The sequence below is a fragment of the Lathyrus oleraceus genome, chromosome 7, assembly GCF_024323335.1.
Source record: "Lathyrus oleraceus cultivar Zhongwan6 chromosome 7, CAAS_Psat_ZW6_1.0, whole genome shotgun sequence".
Taxonomy (NCBI): Eukaryota; Viridiplantae; Streptophyta; class Magnoliopsida; order Fabales; family Fabaceae; genus Lathyrus; species Lathyrus oleraceus.
Genome location: NC_066585.1, coordinates 221,058,152 through 221,082,647, shown reverse-complemented (window position 1 = coordinate 221,082,647; position 24,496 = coordinate 221,058,152). Strand labels below are relative to the sequence as shown.

The following is a 24,496-nucleotide window of genomic DNA, read 5'->3' as shown; positions in this document are numbered from 1 at the left end:
ATCATCCATTTTGGTGGATTATGGTTTACACCTTATCAACACCCAAGTTCCATTGATATTAAGGATACCTGAACGGATCAACCATGAATCAAGGGTTTGTTGTAAGTCACGAGCATGGAGTTAGGTTAAGAACCACCCAAAAGGGAGTGTACTAGGGTTTAAACCTGCCAAACATGTTCTACAAGAGGTTCCCATAGTCATCATCCCATCTTTCGGATATTATTGGAGAAACGACTACTCGTATTCCAAAAATATTCTCAAGAGAGACTCTTATGAGTGTAGTATCGCGTAACAATCGTATCAAATCTTACACTTGAACGACCTTCGCACTACATCCTAAGCATAGGTCAAGATGTGTTTGGTAAACTAAGGTCCTTGGCTTCTAAGGTCTATATTGGAAAAGTAATGTCTAACCACAACTTACTTGTGTGACATTATTGATCCAAACATAACCTCCACCAAGTGAATGGACTTGCAAGTCAACTTGCTAAGGAATAACTCCACACAAGTCGACAAGACTATGCTATTCTCCTATCCTAAGTGCACTCGAGTTCGGGTATAGAACTCATCTCACGAAGATCACCAAGCATACACGGAATTAATATTCAAACAATTCAATCATTACATACAATACAGTAATCCCAAATTGCACAAAAATATGTCACAAAAAAAATATACAATACAATACAACAAATATTAAAAGTAGGCAAAACCCACTAGGCAAATTATTTTTCCCCAGCAGAGTCGCCATTTTTCTGTAGAGGGGTATTCATTACCATTAGAGATGTTGACTAAATCCAAGGTAAATCATACAAGTCGAGTCGCTACCGCACTTCTATTTATCCAAAGGAATGGTTAGAAAGCGAACAAAAACCTAAAAGTTTTATCGAATCAAAAACTAGTAAAAATGTCAGAGATCTGGGTAAGGGGGTTGGTTATGCAATGGGAAGGTGTTAGGCACCCAAAGCATCCTAGGTACTCCTAGGAAGCGCTTTTCACATTTGTTGTAACGTTTTTTTTTTTTTGTGAAAATTTATTTGTGCAAACATGATTTAAGGGATGAGAAAAGAATATACAAATTTATTTACATTTTGTGTTTGAATGGATGAACCCATTGCCTACGTACCATCTTAAAAAAAAGATTAGGATCAAAACCTCGTAGTTCGGGGTAAAAAAATTTAAAAAAAAGTTGGTGAATTGATTGGTCCAAAAACCTTAAGGTCTTTTGTTATCAAAGGGAGAAAACTCAACCTAAAACCACAAATCCACCATGTGAGGATAGCTTCAACATGCTAGTGAGGGGTTAACCCTATAATAAGTATGGAAGACTCATTGTCCATCACTAAGGATAAATGTGAGTATTATATCTACCTCAAGGATAATTCAAACCTAATAGCTAATGGTTATAAAAAAGGGTTTGATTAAGAAGGTGGCCATTGAAACCATAAAAAGTATTTGAATGGGTTATATTTACCAATTAAAAGTATTTACAAAAATATGGATAAAGTGGATTAAAAGATTCAATTCAGAATAAGTGTTATGAAAAATAAGTTTTGAAAATCAAAAGCATAAGGCTTAGGTTTCTAATGTTGAAAACAAAAGTTATTGTTTGCACAAAAAGTTTTGGCTTGGGTTAGAATGGGGAAAAAAAGGGTTAAATTCCTATACATACAAGAGATAAGGGAAAAGAAAATAAAACCACATTAGGAGTTCCCCTCTTGAGATCATATTGATGATCCAAGTAGCTCCCATCCTTTGGAATAAGGAGTCACAAACAAATATCTCAAGCCATTAAGCACAGGTAATCGGAATAAACCTCCAGGTGGTATCCCACAAATAAAGTGGAACACCAAGCCATCTCTACAAGAGTCATGTGAGCCCTCACAAAAAAACCCAACAAACAGGTTAGAGAAACAAGATAGGGTAATCAAGAGTTGCCTCCAAATCAAAATGTAACCACATGAATCATGCCATTAAAATTCACAAAAAAGCTCACAAAAAGCAACCAAGGGCAGGAGGCCTAAACCTCTTGTCAAACACATACATTAAAAGGGTATCAAAAAATTTCAGGTTGAAAGTATAAAGTAGTGGAAATAGGGCATGCCTGATTGGGGAGGATCGATTGAAATTGAGTTGCACCCGTGAGGTTTGCAGAGCAATTTGAGGGTTTATATCAGAGGGAATTGGTTCTTTGCCGATGAGTTCCCTTCAGCCTCTAGAGTTTGGATAACAGGCTCGGGTATCTGGAACACTGGGGAGATCACATTGACCTCAGGCTCATTTTCATCAACACTCCTGTTTTGAAGGATCTCAATGACTCCTTCGTCCAGCATTTCTTGAACATCCTTGCGCACCTGGCAACAACCCAATCGGTTAACAGAGCAGACTCGGCATCTATCATGGTCATGCTCGTAATGACTGTAGTCACATAGCAAACAATGCATCTGGACTAGAGATTGTCGGATATGACTGACATACTTGACTTTGTATTTTCCAGGGAACCCCTGGACCATGTTAACAGATTTCCCATGCTCGGGCAATGGGTTCTTCTTCACATTAGGACCTACGTCCTCAAAACACAGAATTCCACACCTCATAAGGTCCTGAACCTTGGTCTTCAAAGGGTAACAATTCTCCACGTCATGGCCGGGAGCACCAGAATGGTAAACACAATGTAACTCGGGCTTATACCACCATTGGGGGTTAGCAGGTATAGCCGGTGGGTCTCTCAGAGTAATCAGCTTCCTCTCTATCAAAGAGGGATATAACTTTGCGTACGTCATAGAAATAGGATCGAAGGTGACCCTTTTCCTCTCGTAACTTGTATTGGTCTGATTACTGTTTCGAGGCTGGTAGGCCTGCTGTTGCGGATGGAGTTGTTGTTGCTGATATTGTTGATTGCCTCTGAAAACAGGTGCTATATGAGCCACCTGGTGCTGGTTACCGGCGGGACGCTCGGTCTTCCTCATCACAGAGGGTCTTCTTGGTCTCTCATGGGAGGTCACAGCATGTGCCTCTCCATCTTTCTTCTTTGCAAACGCCCCATAACTTTTGGTAGAAGATCCTTCTTCTCTGGTTAACCGTCCTTCACGGACCCCTTCTTCTAGACGCATCCCCATATTCACCATCTCGGTGAAGTCAGAAGGAGCGCTAGCAATCATCCGCTCATAATAAAAAGAACTTAAAGGATTCAAAAAGATCTTAGTCATCTCTTTCTCTTCTAGCGGAGGCACGATCTGTGTTGCCACATCTCGCCACCTTTGGGCGTACTCCTTAAATGTTTCTTTATCCTTTTGGGACATGGCTTTCAATTGATCTCTATCGGGGGCCATATCCACGTTGTACTGGTACTGCTTGACGAAGGCCTCGCCAAGATCATTGAAGGATCGGATGTTCGCGCTGTCTAAACCCATGTACCAATGCAAAGCGGCGCCGGACAGACTGTCCTGAAAGTAGTGGATGAGTAGTTGGTCATTATCGGTTTGAGTCGACATCTTCCTGGCATACATGACCAGGTGGCTGAGAGGACAAGTATTTCCTTTGTACTTTTCAAAGTCAGGGACCTTGAATTTCACAGGGATCTTCACATTTGGAACCAAGCAGAGTTCGGCAGCAGACTTGCCGAAAAGATCCTTCCCTCTGAGAGTTTTCAATTCCTTGCGAAACTCAAGAAATTGATCGTTCATAGCATCCATCTTCTCATAAACATCTGGACCCTCAGACGGCTCAGAATGATAGATGGTGTCGTCTACCCTGGCAAAGTATGCACGACAGGAGGAGGAACAGCAAGGACCGGGCTAGATGCCGGCATAAAAGCAAAGGCTGGAACAAGACCCTCAGGCATGAAATTGGGAGGCATCCCCCACGGGAATCCGGTTGGCATGGCTGTTGGAACAAAGTGCGTACTGGCAGCGGGCACAGTCGAGGAGACAATCTCGGAGATAACCGTCCTCTGGGGAGGAGTTGAAGGTGTCGGAGAAGACTGGCTCTGGGCAGCCATGAGTGACTCCATTAGGGTAGTCAATCTGGCCACTTCCTCTTTCAGCTCGCGGTTCTCTTGCTCTAAGTGATCCATCAGTCTTGAAATGTTGGCTCTAGTGTAGTACCGGTGAGTCAGCTTGTCTTCAAAATAAATGAAGGACACAGAGTTAGACCACATGGCAAGGGACCGGAAACAAGACCTGTTTATGCATATGATGCATGCAATGCTTGTGCATATGATTTGTTTTTTATTTCAAAGGAACTTTAGAGTTTTATTTGCAAATTTCGGAAATATTAAGCATTTTATCACATATGAAAATATCTCATCAAATAATATCAGGGAAAAGAAGTGCAACATTGTCAATCATATACAAGAGAAAAGGAAAATAATCATCCTATGGATCCCTAGAAACAATCATCTAAAGCTCGGGACACAGGAAGATAAGATGCGCGAAGCCTCTTCACCTCCCTCTCGTAGGCTGCCTCCATATCGGCCTTCTCTTTGACGAGTCGATCATACCTCCTCTTCCAGAACTTAGAAGACTGAGGAAGTAGAGAAGTTCATACATCATAAGGGTCTTCAATAACCTGATGCTCAAGAAACTCAATCAACGCATCCTTCTCCTTAATCTGCTGACGCAACTCTTCACGTTCACGGATCCAGGCACGTGAACGGTCTTCGTCTCTCAACTCCTCTACTCCTTGATTAGGGAGGGTTGAAGGCCCAGCCATAATCATAGGTGTAGATCTTGGATACTCGTAAGGCATGAGATACTCAGACGCCCTCTTCCTAACCCAAACAGTGTAAGGCTCCAAAGCGATGCAATTCTTAGGATCCAACTCTTTCCTTCCTTTCCTATGAATCTTGCGCCAAGCGCGGACCATCCTGACTTTCAAGCCTTGGGGATCTTTACCATCCTGAAAGAATACACCCTCTAACAGAATGTTATTGGGTTTATCCTTTAAGGGGAACCCAAGCTGCCGACGTGCCAAAACAGGATTGTAGTTAATCCCACCACATGTACCAAGAAGAGGTACATTGGAGAATTCGCCACAAGAGTCAATAATCTGCACACCATCATACACACGGTTATACCAAGAGATATCATCATTAGTGAGAGACATAAGTCTCGTGGACCACCGTAGACATCCCTTATTCTCCTTGAAGGCGACCGTCTGCGGTAAGTGAGAAATAAACCACTTATACAACAGAGGCAAACAGCACACAATAACGCCACCACCCTTTGCATTTCTCATATGCAAAGAGAAATAGGTATCGCCCAACAGAGTCGGAACGGGATTAAGAGTAGAGAAAATCCTAATAGCGTTCACATCCACAAACTTGTCGATGTTGGGGAATAATACTAGCCCATAGATGAGAAGTACAAATATGGCCTCAAAGGCGTCCTCACTCATGGCCTTCCCATACATAGTGGCTTGAGCAATGAGGAACTCAGAAGGGAGACCTTGAATTCCACCTTTGGTAGTCATATGAGCACCAACCAGAGATTCATCTATGTGCAACATGTCTGCTATCTCTTGTGAAGTAGGAATACTCTCCAAGCCACTGAACGACACCTGATCCAGAATAGGCATACCCACAAGATAAGCATACTCCTCAAGGGTAGGCAAAAGCTGGAAATCCGGAAACGTGAAGCAACGGTACAAGGGATCATAAAACTGCACCAATACACTCATCAATCCTTCATCCACCTGAGTGGTCAGAAGTGGAAGAAGCTTCCCGAAACGAGCCTTGAAACCCAAGGGATCTAATACATAAGATGTCAAATTCCTTAACTCTTTCAAGTCTGGTTGTCTGAAACTGTACTTCTTTGTATTCCTTCTTTGTCTTTCCATGTCTGAAAATTTTGCAAATAAACCCCCTTAAGTTCCTTGAAAATTTTCTCATTATTTTGATGATATAAATGCAAATGGGTGCATGAATGCATGAATGCAACAATCACACTCAAAGATCAAGCAAAGCACACCAAACAAAGGTCATGGGATGGATCATGTTATCCTTAATATCAATCATCCATTTTGGTGGATTATGGTTTAGACCTTATCAACACCCAAGTTCCATTGATATTAAGGATACCTGAACGGATCAACCATGAATCAAGGGTTTGTTGTAAGTCACGAGCATGGAGTTAGGTTAAGAACCACCCAAAAGGGAGTGTACTAGGGTTTAACCCTGCCAAACATGTTCTACAAGAGGTTTCCATAGTCATCATCCCATCTTTCGGATATTATTGGAGAAACGACTACTCGTATTCCAAAAATATTCTCAAGAGAGACTCTTATGAGTGTAGTATCGTGTAACAATCGTATCAAATCTTACACTTGAACGACCTTCGCACTACATCCTAAGCATAGGTCAAGATGTGTTTGGTAAACTAAGGTCCTTGGCTTCTAAGGTCTATATTGGAAAAGTAATGTCTAACTACAACTTACTTGTGTGACATTATTGATCCAAACATAACCTCCACCAAGTGAATGGACTTGCAAGTCAACTTGCTAAGGAATAACTCCACACAAGTCGACAAGACTATGCCATTCTCCTATCCTAAGTGCACTCGAGTTCGGGTATAGAACTCATCTCACGAAGATCACCAAGCATACACGGAATTAATATTCAAACAATTCAATCATTACATACAATACAGTAATCCCAAATTGCACAAAAATATGTCACAAAAAAATATACAATACAATACAACAAATATGAAAAGTAGGCAAAACCCACTAGGCAAATTATTTTTCCCCAGCAGAGTCGCCATTTTTCTGTAGAGGGGTATTCGTTACCATTAGAGATATTGACTAAATCCAAGGTAAATCATACAAGTCGAGTCGCCACCGCACTTCTATTTATCCAAAGGAATGGTTAGAAAGCGAACAAAAACCTAAAAGTTTTATCGAATCAAAAACTAGTAAAAATGTCAGAGATCTGGGTAAGGGGGTTGGTTATGCAATGGGAAGGTGTTAGGCACCCAAAGCATCCTAGGAACTCCTAGGAAGCCCTTTTCACATTTGTTGTAAGGTTTTTTTTTTTTGTGAAAATTTATTTGTGCAAACATGATTGAAGGGATGAGAAAAGAATATACAAATTTATTTACATTTTGTGTTTGAATGGATGAACCCATTGCCTACGTACCATCTTAAAGAAAAATGATTCGGATCAAAACCTCGTAGTTCGGGGTAAAAAAATTCAAAAAAAAGTTGGTGAATTGATTGGTCCAAAAACCTTAAGGTCTTTTGTTATCAAAGGGAGAAAACTCAACCTAAAACCACAAATCCACCATGTGAGGATAGCTTCAACATGCTAGTGAGGGGTTAACCCTATAATAAGCATGGAAGACTCATTGTCCATCACTAAGGATAAAGGTGAGTATTATATCTACCTCAAGGATAATTCAAACCTAATAGCTAATGGTTATAAAAAAGGGTTTGATTAAGAAGGTGGCCATTGAAACCATAAAAAGTATTTGAATGGGTTATATTTACCAATTAAAAGTATTTACAAAAATATGGTTAAAGTGGATTAAAAGGTTCAATTCAGAATAAGTGTTATGAAAAATAAGTTTTGAAAATCAAAAGCATAAGGCTTAGGTTTCTAATGTTGAAAACAAAAGTTATTGTTTGCACAAAAAGTTTTGGCTTGGGTTAGAATGGGGAAAGAAAGGGTTAAATTCCTATACATACAAGAGATAAGGGAAAAGAAAATAAAACCACATTAGGAGTTCCCCTCTTGAGATCATATTGATGATCCAAGTAGCTCCCATCCTTTGGAATAAGCAGTCACAAACAAATATCTCAAGCCATTAAGCACAGGTAATCGGAATAAACCTCCAGGTGGTATCCCACAAATAAAGTGGAACACCAAGCCATCTCTGCAAGAGTCATGTGAGCCCTCACAAAAAAACTCAACAAACAGGTTAGAGAAACAAGATAGGGTAATCAAGAGTTGCCTCCAAATCAAAATGTAACCACATGAATCATGCCATTAAAATTCACAAAAAAGCTCACAAAAAGCAACCAAGGGTAGGAGGCCTAAACCTCTTGTCAAACACATACATTAAAAGGGTATCAAAAAATTTAAGGTTGAAAGTATAAAGTAGTGGAAATATGGCATGCTTGATTGGGGAGGATCGATTGAAATTGAGTTGTACCCGTGAGGTTTGCAGAACAATTTGAGGGTTTATATCAGAGGGAATTGGTTCTTTGCCGATGAGTTCCCTTCAGCCTCTAGAGGTTGCTCTGAACTCTGTTAGCTCTTCTCTCACTTTCTTTTTCCTGCCAAGGTAATAGAAATGGCATGTCCTTTTGTTTCACTGAAACTCTGAATTTATAACCTGGTTTTTGTGGACCTGTGGGCTCAAATGAGAGAGGCCCAAGTCTACAAATTTTTTTGTTATATTTTATTTATTTATTTATTTATTTATTTATTTATTTTTCGTTTTTCTTTTTTCTATTTTTTTTTTTAGTAAACAAAAGTAAGAGAAACAATGATGTATAATTCAAGCATGCTTGGTGATCTCAAACCAATCACAAAGAGTCCCACCCAAAGGCAAAGGGAACCAAGATGCTCATGATCCTTGAGGCTATGCAAATGCAATGTTATGATGCCATGAGGGATCTTAGGGTCAAAATTGGGGTCTTACAGTTTATCCATCCAAACACAAAATGTAAATAAACTTGTATATTCTATCCTCATCTCTTCAATCATGTTTGCACAAATAAAATTTTCACAAAACAACCACCTTGCAACAGGTATGAAAAGGGCTCCCTAGGAGTACCTAGAATGTTTTGGGTGCCTAACACCTTCCCATTACATAACCAACCCCCTTACCCAGATCTCTGTTTCTCTTTTACTAGTTTTTGTTAAAACTTTTTGGTTTTTGTTCGCTTTCTAACCATTCCTTTGGATAAATAGAAGTGCGGTGGCGACTCGACTTGTATGGTTTACCTTGGATTTAGTCAATATCTCTAATGGTAACGAATACCCCGCTACACCTACGACCAGTTCTGTCGTGAGAATTGCTGATGTTACTAAGGTGACCCATAACGGTCGAGTGTTTGAGCCGGTGTTCCCAAAAGATATTGAAGATTCAACAGTTGGTAAGAAGGTGGAAATGCCTGCAGTAGATCCAGTTAATGCTTCAAAGCATCAGTCTGGTGAATCCAGCAATTTTAAGACTAATGATGATGATGAGGTGCTTCGGTTGATAAAGAATAGTGAGTTTAATGTGGTGGAGCAGCTTCTCCAAACCCCCTCAAAGATTTCAGTATTGTCTCTTCTTATGAAGCACTGTAGAGAGTTCTAGAGCAAGCATTTGTGAAACATGATGTTACGGTGGATCAGTTTGATCATATTGTGGCTAACATCACTTCCTGCAATAGTCTCAGCTTCTATGATGAAGAACTCCCCGAGGAGGGTAGGAATCATAATTTGGCTTTGCATATCTCGATGAATTGCAACGACGATGCTTTATCCAATGTACTGGTTGACACCGGGTCTTCGTTGGACGTTCTGCCGAAGTCAACTCTTTCAAAGTTGTCATATCAAGGAGTGCCTATGAGGTATAATGGTGTAATCGTCAAAGCTTTTGACGATTCACACAAAATAGTGATAGGAGAAGTGGACCTTCCAGTGAAGATAGGTCCAAGTGACTTCCAGATTACTTCTCAAGTAATGGATATCCACCCGGCCTACAATTGTCTGTTGGGAAGGCCATGGATCTACGAGGCGGGAGCTGTTATCTCCATACTACATCAGAAGCTCAAATTTGTCAAGAATGGGAAGCTTGTAATCATTGGCGGGGAAAAGGCGTTGTTGGTTAGCCACCTGTCATCTTTCTCTTACGTTGAAGCTGAGGATGAGGTTGGAACTCTGTTCCAAGCTTTATCTATTACTATTGAAAAGAGGGTTGGGGCACCTATATCCTCATTAAAAGATGCAAGGAAGATTGTTGAAGAAGGTAGTGTGGATCAGTGGGGGCGCATGGTAGAGGTCTCCGACAACAAGGGCATAGCCGGTCTGGATTTTCAGCAAGGTTCATCAACTGCTAGATCAGAGGATATGCAACTTAGCTTCCGTAGCGGAGGGTTCGTTCATGGCAATGAACAACACTTAGCTGTTGTGCTAGAGGATGACGAAGAAGAAAATTGCACCAATTTTGTGATACATGGAAAGGCTTGCAACAATTGGATTGTTGTTGATATTCTTGTTATTTTGCATCGATCAAAGTAATTGCTTTTATTTGTTTTCAAAAAATCCTTCTCCTATGCCTAAGGGGGAAGTGAACATTGTTAGGCATTTCAAATTTGATCATTAATAAAATTAATTCTATTCATCCACATCTATGATGTTTTGTTTTTTACTTTTTGCTTTATTCTGAAAATGATAATCACAAAAAACATAAATAAATAATATAATTGTCCATCTGCATAATATTTGGTCACAAATTCGCTTCTCTAAAATCAAAATATCAAATCATTATGCAGGTTGGTTCCTAACCCCATTGAATACACTGATCCTTCTCCTTCTCCAAATTTTGTATTCCCTGTGTTTGAGGCTGAGGAGGAAAGTGATGAAGAAGTGAGTGATGAATTGTCTCGTCTTCTTGAGCATGAAGGAAAAGCCATTCAGCCATTCGAAGAGCTGATTGAGTTAGTCAACTTGGGTTCCAAAGATGATGTGAAGGAAGTCAAGTTTGGGTCTCGACTGTGTCCAGATGACAAGAAGGGGTTGGTTGATCTTCCTCGAGAGTATTCAGATGTGTTTGCTTGGTCCTATCAAGACATGTCTGGTTTAGATTATGAGATTGTGGAGCATAGGTTGCTGTTGAAGCCAGAATGCCCGCCATTCAAGAAGAAGTTGAGAAGAACGCATCCTGATATGGTAGTGAAGATCAAAGAAGAAGTGCAAAAGCAGATTGATGTCGGTTTCCTTGTAACTGTTGAGTATCCGCAATGGGTGGCCAATATTGTGTTTGTGCTGAAGAAGGATGGAAAAGTATGCATGTGTGTTGATTACAGAGATTTGAATAAAGCTAGTCCGAAAGATGATTTCCCTCTATCGCACATTGATATGTTGGTAGGCAATACTGCTAAGTTCAAAGTCTTTTTGTTTATGGATGGATTTTCCGGATATAATCAGATCAAGATGGCACCCGAAGATATGGAGAAGACCACATTCATTACACCTTTGGGAACATTCTATTATAGAGTGATGCCTTTCGGTTTGAAGAATGCGGGTGCAACTTACCAAAGAACAATGACTACTCTTTTTCATGATATGATGCATAAAGAGATTGAGGTGTATGTCGATGACATGATTGTCAAATCGATTGATGAAGAAGAACATGTTGAGCATTTGTTGAAGCTATTCCAGCGTTTGAGGAAGTATAAACTCCGCTTGAATCCCAATAAGTGTACCTTTGGTGTTTATTCTGGTAAGTTGTTGGGCTTTATTGTCAGCGAGAAGGGTATTGAACTTAATCCTGCCAAGGTCAAAGCAATACAAGAGATGCCTGCGCCCAAAACTGAGAAGCAAGTCAGAGGGTTTCTCGGTCGCTTGAATTATATCTCAAGATTTATTTCACACATGACTGCCACATGTGCGCCTATATTCAAGCTTCTTCGGAAAGATTAGTCTTGTGATTGGACCGAAGACTGCCATAAAGGTTTTGATAGTATCAAAGAGTATCTACTTGAACCTCCGATCTTGTCTCCACCTGTTGAAGGAAGATCGTTGATCATGTATTTGACTGTGCTTGAAGATAGTATGGGTCGTGTTCTTGGTCAGCAAGATGAAACTAGAAAGAAAGAATTTGCAATTTACTACCTCAGTAAGAGGTTCACCAACTGTGAGACTCGGTATTCTATGCTAGAGAAGACTTGTTGCGCATTGGCTTGGGCTGCTAAGCGTCTGCGTCAATATATGTTGAATCATACCGCTTAGTTGATATCCAAAATGGATCCAATCAAGTATATATTTGAGAAGCCTGCTTGAACTGGGAGAATTAGTCGTTGGCAGATGTTATTATCAGAGTATGATATTGAATACCGATCTTAGAAGGCGATCAAAGGTAGTATCTTGGCTGATAATTTGGCTCACCAACCAATTGAAGATTACCAGTCAATGCAATATGACTTTCCTGATGAAGAGATCTTGTACTTGAAAATGAAAGATTATGTTAAACCATTGCTTGAAGAAGGGCCAGAACCTGGTTCCCGTTGGGGAATGGTATTTGATGGAGTTGTTAATCAATATGGTAATGGCATTGGGGAAATGATTATTACTCCTCAAGGCATGCATTTTCCCTTTACAGCCAGATTGACTTTCGAGTGTACAAACAACATGGCAGAATACGAGGCTTGCATTATGGGGCTCAAAGAGGAAATTGATCTCAGAATTAAGCATTTAGATGTCTTTGGAGATTCAGCTTTGGTTGTGAATCAGATCAAAGGTGAATGGGAGAAGAATCAACCTGGTTTAATACCATATAGAGATTATGCGAGGAGGATTTCAACTTTCTTTACAAAAGTTGAGTTTCATCATATCCCTCGAGATGAAAACCGGATGGCAGATACTCTTGCAACGTTGGCATCAATGATTGTAGTGAAGTATTGGAATGAGGTTCCCAATTTGACTGTGATGCGTCTTGATAGGCCAGCTCATGTGTTTGCCGTTGAAAAGATCGAAGACGAAAAGTCGTGGTATTACGACATCAAGTGTTTCCTCCAAAGTCAGATTTACCCGTCTGGGGCATCTTTGAAAGATAAGAAGACTTTGAGAATATTATCCAGCATTTCCTACCTGAATGGTGATGTATTTTACAAAAGAAACTTCGATATCGTTTTGCTAAGATGCGCGGATAGACACAAAGCAAACCTGTTGATGACTGAATTCCATGAAGGTTCCTTTGGTACTCATTCCAATGGACATGCAGTGGCGAAGAAGATGTTGCGAGCAGGTTGTTATTGGCTGACAATGGAATCTGATTGTTGCAGTTTGTGAAGAAATGCCACAAGTGTCAAATATATGCAGATAAGATTCATGTTCCTCCGACACTATTGAACGTTATTTCCTCCCCATGGCCCTTTTCTATGTGGGGAATTGATATGATTGGCATGATCGAACCCAAAGCATCAAATGGACATCGTTTCATCTTGGTGGCAATTGACTACTTCACAAAAAGGGTTGAAGCGGCATCGTATGCGAATGTAACCAAGCAAGTTGTTGTAAGGTTTATCAAGAATCAGATTATATGCCGTTATGGTGTGCCAAGTAAGATCATTACTGATAATGGATCGAACTTGAATAATAATATGGTGGAAGTTCTTTGTAAAGACTTCAAGATTGCACATCATAATTCTTCTCCCTACAAACCCAAGATGAATGGGGCTGTTGAAGTTGCAAATAAGAACATCAAGAAGATTATTCAGAAGATGGTTGTAACATATAAGGATTGGCATGCGATGCTCACATTTGCTTTGCACGGGTATCATACATCCATCCGCACTTCAACAGGGGTAACCCCTTTCTCTCTTGTATATGGTATGGAAGAAGTACTCCCCGTAGAGGTTGAGATTCCATCATTACATGTGCTCATGGAAGCCAAGTTGATTGAGGTTGAATGGTGTCAGACCAGGTTTGATCAGTTGAATTTAATTGAAGAGAAGAGATTGACTGCCATGTGTCATGGTCAGTTATATCAGCAAAGGATGAAGAAAGCTTTTGATAATAAGGTCAGACCTCGGGTATTCAGGAAAGGTGACCTTGTGCTCAAGAAGATTTTATCGTTTAAACCAGATTCTAGGGGAAAATGGACTCCTAATTATGAAGGCCCATATGTTGTTAAGAGAGCTTTTTCAGGCGGCGCTTTGATTCTTAAAACTATGGATGGTGAAGAGTTTACTCGCTAAGTTGAAAACCCGAAAGGGAGGCTTAGGCAAAAATGAGCGTCTCGGTGGATTGAAAACCCGAAAGGGCGATCCAGGCAAAAATTAGAGACATAAAACAGAAAAGAATTTTCCCGATAAGTTGAGTACCCCACCCTAGGGAAACTTATGCGCAAAATAGGGATTTTGGCAAGTAACTGCATTGTACTGCATTGGCAAGTAACTGCATCATCCCCAGTAGCAGCCAAAAGCACAACGTATATCAAGAGTTGGCGGAAATATTAGTGATCATTTGTATTCAATGTAACCCTTTTCCATGTAAATTACCATTTTCAACTTTGTAAAAATCTATGGAGTCTTATCATTTATAGACTACCATTCTATTAAATAAAATTGAACTTTTATCCAATTGTTTCCACTCTTACTTACTTCAGCCAAATAGTTTTAAATTTTATTATGATCATCTTTGAAATTAAAATTTTAAATCAAAATCATTTTTCTTTAACATATAAAAGCATGAATTTTAAGAGCAAGTAAAAAGAAATGTCAATAGCAATTCAAAAGTAGCAAGCCCTAAATGTGGAGCATTGATGGTTCCCTCGAGCAGTTAACCTTCAGTTATCGCCAGACGAGTTGGTCGATCCAGTTCCCCTGCAGAGTGTTTGTCCCCAACGGAGTTTGTGCATAAGTTCCCGGCAGAATCGGTGATTACCCAACCAATTTTGATCTCCAGCAGAGTGAGGAGGGTTTCCTCAGTGGTTTGCGTAATGGCAGTAGAACTTTGGTTTCCCCACTAGTTGTAATCCGGCTCACTCCCAGTCAGAGTTTCCTCCTGGTTTTTGAGCAGCTATTTGCGTTTATCCTCTGTACGATTGTCTCCCATTCAATATGGTGTTGACTTAAAATTCCCTGCAGATTCGATAAAGTCTCCTTTCCTCAGCAGATCTCCTCCTTCCCCGACTACGGGTGAGCCTATGGGATGTTGATCTCTCTTTTCTCCAGCATTTGTCTCCCCCTTTTGTGGATTGACTAAGGATTGTATCGATAATTCATTTTTGCGACACCTTTGTGTCCTTTGTGATCGTTTTGTCAGCATAATCATCATATATACATATACATATACACTCATATAATCTCATAATTGCATAATCACATCATTATTGATTCATCGTTTGAGATTCTAATTCTCTGTTATGGCGGTACTTTATCCCCATACAAGTTTGGCGTCTGTCCTCCCTCAATTGTAGAGTGTCAGCCCCTTAAGCAGAAAGACTTTAACCTTTCTCCCTTCCCCACTAAGTTATCTCCTCGTGGATGATTATTATTTCAGTTTCCTCCCCAGTTGATTATATGGATGGAATCATTCCCCTTGAGTTATATCCTTATTGGTTTGAGTCTTGATTGACCGTTTCTTTCTAGATCTTACCTAGATAGATGTTTTGGGTCCCCTAAGAGTTTATTACCAAGTAACTGGTAATATGCTTCTTAGTTTGCAGTTTCTTACTTTTTTCCTAATACCCGACAAAAGTACCCTTGTTTTTCTCCTCAGTAGAGTCCCCAGTGGTTTCATTTCTATGTTTCCCCGGAAGTATATCCTTGATATGTTTATCCTAACTGATGACAGATATTTTCTTCCCCTGTCTGAGTTTATCCTTGATATGTTCATCCTAACCGATGACGTATATTCTCATCTTTGGTATTCTACCCAGTAGAAAGGTAGTTGTAATCCCTATTTTGTTCCCCAGAGGGTTAATCCTTGATATGTTCATCCTAACCGATGACGGGTTTCCTTCTCTTTATGGTCTTTTACCCAGTAACCGGCCATTGTAAATCCTACTTTCCCCCCTGCAGAGTTAATCCTTGATATGTTCATCCTAACTGGTGACAAATTTTTCTCTCCGATGGTATTTTATCCAGTAACTGATAGATGTAATTCCTATTTCTCCTCGTAGAGTCTATCCTTGATATGTTCACCCTAACCGGTGACGGATATTCTCATCTTTGGTTTTCTGCCCAGTAACTGGTAGTTGTAAATCCTATTTTCTGCAGTTTTCCCCAACAAGTCTATTCTTACCCAGTAACCGGTAATGAGTATACCCTTCTGGCAGTTCCCCAGCGAGTCATCCTCGATATGTTCATCCTAACTGGTGACAGATGTACTCTCTGTAAGATCTTTATTATCTCCATACCTAGTAACCGGCAGTGGATAATAAATTTATGCTCCTCCTGTGTTGAAGTCTATTCTTCCCCAGTTGAGTTGAGTATGTATTTTCTTAGTGAAATCACTTTTTCTGCATGATCCGAGTACGTCAGTTTTACCCTGATCTACTCGTTTCCCCTGCAGATGTTTTGTTTCCCCGGCTGAGTCTTTCCAATTTTTATGGAATTCCTCTAAGTCCCCCAGCAGTTTTTAAGTCGTAGCCTGGCCTACGCTCATGCGGACGTTCGATCACTCTGATTTATTTTCCTTTGTGGCAACATTTCCCCATAGAGATTTTTCTTTCATATTCATATCATATGCATCATGAGGTCTCTTAGGGATCAAATTTTTTTCTAGATGTTGTTATTTAAGCCCATTCTACTAAGTCGATACAAAGATTTTAACCTTCACCTCCTTATTTAGAATGTCCTTAAATAGGGGCAGTTGTAAGACCCCAATTTTGACCCTAAGATCCCTCATGCAATTTCATCATATGCATTGGCATTGGGATCATACATTGGCATCCTTCTTACCCCTCTTTCGTTGGGTTTACTTTGGGAGAGATCACTAAGCACTATGTGATTGTATCATACTTGTATATCATCATTTTACTAACCAAAATACCAAAAATATATCTTTTCATTTGCCTAACTCTTTTGTAGGTAGGGCATGATCATCATTGATCTATCAAGTTCATATCTAGGGTTTAAGACCCTCATAGCTAAGAGCACAACCAAGAATTGATTCACAATGTCTTAAAGCATCATATATGAGTCCCAATGATCTCTACATGTTATATTGATCAAGCATTCTTCAAGAATTTGAGGGTGATTTGCCTTGGAAACCCTAGTTTGACTGGGTATCTTAAGTAACTTCTCCAACAAGCTATCTCAATAATTGATCAAATTTCTCAAGGGACATTTCAAAATTCATCATATTATGCATATATGATCTACCATGAGCCTAGAAAGTCAAGAGAATTGGAAGTTAGCAAGTTGGTTGATGGTGGTTGGCCAGATGAATTCATCTGATCAAAACTGGGTCTCCCATGATCCTATCTCCTACAATTTTCACCGTATGAAAATGATCACAAGAGAAAAGTTACAATAGAATACACTCCAAACAACTTTCATGTTGAAGTCTAGAGATAATTTTGCTTGGAAAGTCATTTTACATGTTGAAACATTATAGGTCATTTTGTCTAAACCCTAATTTGAAAGTCAACTTCCCAAGAACATAACTTGCTCAATTTTTATGAGATGAAAGATTTCCAAGTTGAACAATCAAATTCAATATGTCTACTTCAACTTTAATGTTTGGAGTGAGATATAAATCAACTTTTATGAGCATGTGATATGAGGATACATTATAGGTCATTTTTGCCATATACCATTGAACAAGTGATTTTCCTCAACTTCAAAAATGCATAACTCTATCATTCTAAATCCAAATTACATGAAATTTGTGACCACTTTGAAGGTATTTGAAAGATCTACAACTCTGATGAAGACACGTTTCTCATTTGGAGCTCACATAGAAAATTAAGCAAGGTGGAATATTGAGATATATGACTTAACACTTAGAAATTTTTTCAACATGTTGAAATTTCCAAACTTCCACCTCAAAATTCACCATGATCCAAGTCCCAAATGGAAAAGTGTCCAACATCAAAGTTGTTCCCCTTAATCTAAGCTTTCCAAAGAGTCACATTTCATGCATTTTTGATGAGGTTTGCTATGGCTACGCATGGTCTTAACAGGTATGCATCAAGTGGAAAAATCAAATGTCCAAAACTCCATCTCACATTGCCTTGCCATTCAAGCATCATTTGTACTTCAGTGCAGTTGCAATTGGATCAAAATGGATTGCTTCATGGGCCTGTACATTCCCATGCAAGTTTGTGCATCACATTGCCAAATTTAGTAAATTTTCAAGTGTGCAACTATCAATCCCAAATGCTATAAATACAAGGCCTCTGAGCTCATTTCAAGGACACCTTTCGCGCTAGCTTTGCCCCCCAATTGAAACCCTCACAATTCAAAGGAAAACCTGAGAATTTTTAACTTGAAAATTGAGTTTGAATCTCACTGTTTGGAGATTCAAAAACTCCAGGATCCAAAGCTTTGTTCCATTGCTAAACCACTTTTGCAAGCTCCTCGAGTGTGATCAAGTCAAGTTTGAAGCAAGCAAGATCCAGTTCTGCACAGCATTGAAGGTAATTTTCAGAAATCTTCTTCTCTTTGATTCTCACTAAATTCTCGTCAATTCTCTTGGATCTTAGGTTGTCTGAAGTTTTACCAATGTAGGCAAGAAGATTGAATTGCTTTGAGGTCAAATCGAAGCAACTCAGTTGACACACCTCAAAATTCAACTCCTCATATCTTTCTATATATTTGGAGTTAGTTGAAATTGAGGTCAGATTCGTGCTCTATGTCATTTTTTCTTTCAGATCGTGTCCTCCTTTTTCATTTTTTTGATGGTGATGACTGAACCATTCCGGTTAGCCTCGTTTGAGAAGGGGACCGGAGTTCCAGCGCTGGTGGTGTGTTGGACAGGTTCTGAGCCATTGATCTCATTTGAAATGTTTTAATCTTACACGTTGGTTCTGATTACCATTGGTGTGGCGCGCTGACTCAAGTGTACCATGGAGCATGCATTTTCATCCACTTGATCTGCCACCTCAATTAATGAGGGAGATCAAGTGGTCCATGTTTTTTCTGATTATATGAATTTCATTTAATTTGTTTTATTTTCATTAATTCATATTAATTTTAATATTAATCCAAAAAATATAAGAGTTTCACCAAAAAAAATTTAAATAAAATCCTCTTTCATATTTTGAATAAAAATTATTTTTTGGATCATTACTAATATTTTTCATGATTTAATAGATTTTATGAATATTTTTAATTGTTTAAAAATACTTTTAAGTTTTCAAAAATTCTGAAATTTTTTCTCCAAGGTCCTTTGACCTTGTTTGACCTATGACAAATCTCATGGCCATTTCTTTGGTGTTTTGATGAGATTTTAGGAATTTGACAAACCATATTTAATTTAATGCATTATTTTTAGTATTTTTAAATTGAATAAATGTCAAATAATTGTGTTGAGCCATTTTAATTGTTTATATAAGTTTGACTTGTGTTGTTGGGCCTTGGTCAAGGTTGATTTGACTTTGCTAGGTTAAGATCATTGGATTTAGGGGATTGATGGAATGTATATTCCATCTCCCAAAATGAATGAATGATCTTAATTTGGTAAAAGTCCTCCTTTGTCCAATTTTAGTTTTGATCTATTCTCCTTCCTCTTCATCTAATTCCCCTTCTTTATGCATCCATTTCATTTGGCCTATGATATCTCAAGATCCTAAGGCTAGTTGATTGAAAAATCGACATAACTATGGATGAGATTATGCCACCTCTTTTGCATATTCTTTTTGTGTGTGGTATGTTTCATGAGCATAGTCCATTATACTATGTCTCTAACATGCATTAACACCAAAATTCTATTGTCCGACCTCAAATAGTTATGACTTTTACATAAGTCCAATTACGATTGCTTAACATAGTGCTAAACTTTTGACACAAAAAGACATAGCATTCTAGTTAGTGAGATTGTAAGTTTCCCCTATTTCATAGTATTATGTGGAAACTTGGCCTTTTTCCCTTCCATTGGAAGAGGACTTGGTTCAAGGATCCATGCTTGTGATAAGTGGGTTGAGTGTTCTCCAAAGAATGACTTAAAAAATAAAAAAAAGCAAAAGCAATACTAACTTCTAATTCATTAATAACTAACATTTAATTTCAAGTCATTTACTTTTAATGCCCTTTAATTTTAAGCTCTATTCATTTGTCATTATTCATACCATTCTAATTGTTTATATTAAGGCCATTTTCATTTTCTCCACTTGGACCATATTGTGTGATATATCTTGTTTGTGCATATTTTGTTTGCTTGTGTGGTCTTTGACCATTAATGTACATAATAAGAACAAAAACCCTAAAAAACTATTGTGTGGACTGTTGGTTAGAATTTAGACACTACCTATGCAAAAGACTTGGCCAATGCCAAATTTCATGTAACCAAGTGGTTGTAGTTTGGAACTTCATCTGATACATCATTCAAGATCCATTTGAGTTCATCTGCAACATGATCATTGTGAAGTTGTTATTTTGAACCTGTGACTTGTGGAATTCATCTGCTAGATAGGCCAATTTGAAGAAGATTATGGAGTGGCTAAAGCTTGGATGTGGCTATCTTTATTTGATGCCTTGCTCTTCAAGTTAATATGTTATGCATTGTTTGTTGCTTGATTCTAATGTCCAAGCGAATTTGGGTTTCTATATGGCATTCTTGCCTATTGGATTGCAGCTCATTCGTCAGATCTTTTCAACTCTTAACTTTTTAATTTATGCTTAGGATTAGTATCTTCATCTCCTCCCCATCTCTTTAATTTCAAAATCTCTCCCTCCTTTTAAAAACTTCTTTGCTTGTGCTTGTCTTTTTTAACTTAGACTCTTTGCAAATTAGAAACTTTGGCCTTATGCCATTGCATTTCAAAACTTCTTTTCTTAAATCAAACTTCTAAATATACTTAGTCATACTTGACTTAAAATTTTCAAAAGCCAAAAAGAATTAACTCATTCAAACCATTTTTAGGCCTTTGTGCCTTTTAAACCTAACTTTTGCTAAAAGCAATGCACCCACTTTGAAATTTGTATCACGAACTACGAGTTTTTGATCCCTCATTCTTATGTTGGTACGTAGGCACAAGTCCGAAGGTCTTGTCAAACACAAAAATATAATTAATAAATTCTTTTCTCATCCCCCCATTCTATTTGTTTGTAAACATCACTTTTTACAAAATACATATGCACACAAGAAAGGGCTCCCTAGTATACCTAAGACACTTTGGGTGCTAACACCTTCCCTCTATGTAACCAACCCCCTTACCTGTAATCTCTGGCATTTTATTAGTTTTGATTTGAAAACTTCTTATTTTTGGGTTTTGTTCGTACTTTTCCCTTTTCCCTTTGGAAACAATAAAAGCGCGGTGGCGACTCTTGTTATTTGATGTCTTGCTTATCCATAGCTTGATGATCATGAATTTACCGCTACATATATAAACCGCCAACATAATCTAACAAAACCACACCTCTCATAAGCATAATTCTCCTCTCTCTTGCTATATTCTTACTATATTACACGAGTACTATGAAATTCAATCATGGCACAGATGAGGGAATACGAAATAGGTTCAGAAACGGAGAACCAGGTGAATTGCGGGAAGAGACATACACGACTCTAAGCGCAAGAAAATCGAATCAACAAGGTACGCCGATGAACCCTGCTTATTTGCCTTAGGAATTTTAGATAGTGTTAACTATATGCTAGACACTTTAATTTTAAATTATTTCCTATCTTTTAAGGACCCTGTCTATGCTCAATTAACACTAGAATTTCTAAGTTCGTTAATTTTTAGCCCCACACCCAGCATAAACTGTTCTAGTGGGATTGTCCAGTTTCATTTGTTCAACATTGAATATGCTTTTACATCTTCCCAACTTGCGGACCTGCTACAATTTCCCCATGGGGATGGTGTAGTAAGTGAGGTCCCAGATACTGAGGGTTGGTAACGCGCCTTTCAACCATTTTGGAAGGCAATAACAGGTACAGTAACCCATAGTTTTAAGGGAAACAAAGTCACTTTAATTCACAACCCGACTATTCGATTTCCGCCAAATATTGACATCTACCATTTTTGGCCGAGCAAACTCTAACAAGGTGAACAAAAAGGAACTCTTTTATTTGTTCACCACTTTTCTGCCACAAAAGGTTAATATTGTCCCTTTTATGCTCTCTCACATGCAGGCCATTATCAATGCGAAGAGAGAGTCGACTATTTTCGGAGGTTTAATAACCTCCTTAGCCAGAATCCTAGGACTCGAAGAAAAATTCTCCCGGCTAACCCCGTTCCCCATCATTCCATTGAATTGACATGGCGAGGACCATGAAATTGGTAAAATGAAGGAGAGACGATAAGTTTAATCTAATAATTGCAAATAATGTCTTACAAGATTTCATCCTCCTAAATCTAACTCGCACAGATGTGCGTAACCCAAAAAATTATTGTTATATTAATGATTTGGTGCCTAACAAAGTCCCTGTGCACATTCCTGAGAATATAGCTGCTGGCGGGGACACCGACGAGGATTATATTCCGGAACAAGCTTCTCCCTCTACTTACACACACCCACACACCACACACACGTCATCTAAAAATGTTGCAGGTACATCATTCAACCAAAGACCCAGAAGAAGAAATGTGGCACCTGCCACTCTTGATGAGATCTATGTTGAACTGCTACGGCGTAGCGAACTAGACGCTCAGCGCGACCTACAAATCCAAAACATGGAAGATCAGCAAATAGAAATGCTGCAAATACTTCGCCAGATGCAGAATGATTAGCACGACTACGCTTTCAGAACCGAACAGAACATGTCTGGCTTGATCGATGAAATGGTAGCATTGATAGTGCGTGTGGAAGATCTACAAGACTATGCGCCACCTCACCAGCCTGGGAATGGTGGACGCGCACGAACACGTGGCAGAAGGCACCTGTAGCCGGCTACCCAGGTTCTACCTTTCTTTCCTATCTTATGTCGTTGCATTGGGGACAATGCAAGGTTTAAGTATGGGGGAGGAAACTTTACCGCTTTTATTTATCGATTTCTAGGTAGATTTAAATTATTGTTATGGTTATTTCCTTTTGTTATTTTTATTAAGTGTCAGTCGAGTCAAATATCAATGTGTAGCGGTAAATTCATGTCCATCAAGTTATGGATAAGCTAGAGATCAAATAACAAGAGTCGCCACCACGCTTTTATTGTTTCCAAGGGAAAAGGGAAAAAGTACGAAAAAACCCAAAGTAAGAAGTTTTCAAATCAAAACTAATAAAATGTCAGAGATTACAGGTAAGGGGGTTGGTTACACAAAGGGAAGGTGTTAGCATCCAAAGTGTCCTAGGTACTTCTAGGGAGCCCTTTTTGTGTGCATATGTATTTGGTACAAAAATGATATTTACAAACAAATAAAATGGGGGGATGAGAAAAGAATTCATTAATTATATTTTTTTGTGTTTGACAAGCCTTTCGGACTTGTGCCTACGTACCAACATAAAAAATGAGGGATCAAAACCTCGTAGTTCGTGATAAAAATTTCAAAGTGGATGCATTGCTTTTCACAAAAATAAAGTTTGAAATGCACAAAGGCCTAAAAATAGTTTGAATGAGTTAGTTCTTCTTTGGCTTTTTTGAAAGTTTAAGTCAAGTATAGTTAAGTTTATTTACAAGTTTGATTTAAGAAAAGAAGTTTGAAAATGCAATGGCATAAGGCCAAAGTTTCTATCTTTTGCAAAGTGGTCAAAGTTTAGAACAAAATAAGTTCAATCAAAGAAGATTTTGAAAAAAAAGGAGGGAGAGATTTTGAAGTTAAAGAAATAGGGAGAAGATGAAGAGACTAATCCTATGCACAAAATTAAAAGTTAAGAGTTGAAAAGATATGACCAAATGGGTAGCAATGCAATAGACAAGAATGTCAATAGAAACCCAGAATTCCCTTGGACATTTAGAATCAAGCAACATAGAAATGTACAATTATATTATCTTGAAGATCAAAGGCATCAAATAAAGATAGCCTGATCCAAGTTTTAATCACTCCATGATCTTCTTCAAGTTAGCTTATGTAACAGATGAATTCCACAAGTCACAGGTTCATAATAACAGCTACACAATGATCATGTTGCAGTTGAACTCAAAGGGATCTTGAATGATGCATCAGATGAAGTTTCAAATTGCAAGCACTTGGTTTCACAGAAAGTTGGCATTGGCCAAGTCCTTTAGCATAGGAATGTTGCATAAGTTCTTAGTCCCTTTGTCCAATATCAAGCCAACAGTCCACACAAAAGTTTTTTTTAGGGTTTTTGTTGTTATTATGTACATTAATGGTCAAAGACCACACAAACAAACAAGGTATATACAAACAAGATATATCACACAATATGGTCCAAGTGGACAAAGGGAAAATTGCATTAACATAAACAATTAGAATGATATGAACAATGGCAAATGAATAAAGGCTAGAATTAAATGACATTAAAGTAAATGACTTGAAATTAAAAGTTTGTTATTAATGAGTTAGAAGTTAGTATTGTTTTGCTTTTGTTTTTCATTTTAAGACATTATTTGGAGAACATTCAACCCATTTATCACAAGCATGGATCCTTGAGCCAAGACATCTTCCAAAGGAAGGAAAAAAAGGCCAAGTTTCCACACAATACCATGAAAGAGGGGATACTTACAATCTCACTAACTAGAATGCTATGCCTTTTATGTCACAAATTTAGCGCT

General features: G+C 38.6%; 1 protein-coding gene across 1 annotated transcript in view; it reads left to right on the top strand.

Moving 5' to 3' along the window:
* LOC127103025 (uncharacterized) overlaps positions 1–22,556 on the top strand; it is an 87,367-nt gene extending 64,811 nt beyond the window's left edge. The window contains exon 4 of the mRNA XM_051040324.1: positions 22,165–22,556. Within this exon, the coding sequence (XP_050896281.1) occupies positions 22,165–22,556 (392 nt within the window). The remainder of the gene's footprint in view (positions 1–22,164) is intronic.
* The last annotated feature ends 1,940 nt before the right edge of the window (positions 22,557–24,496 follow it).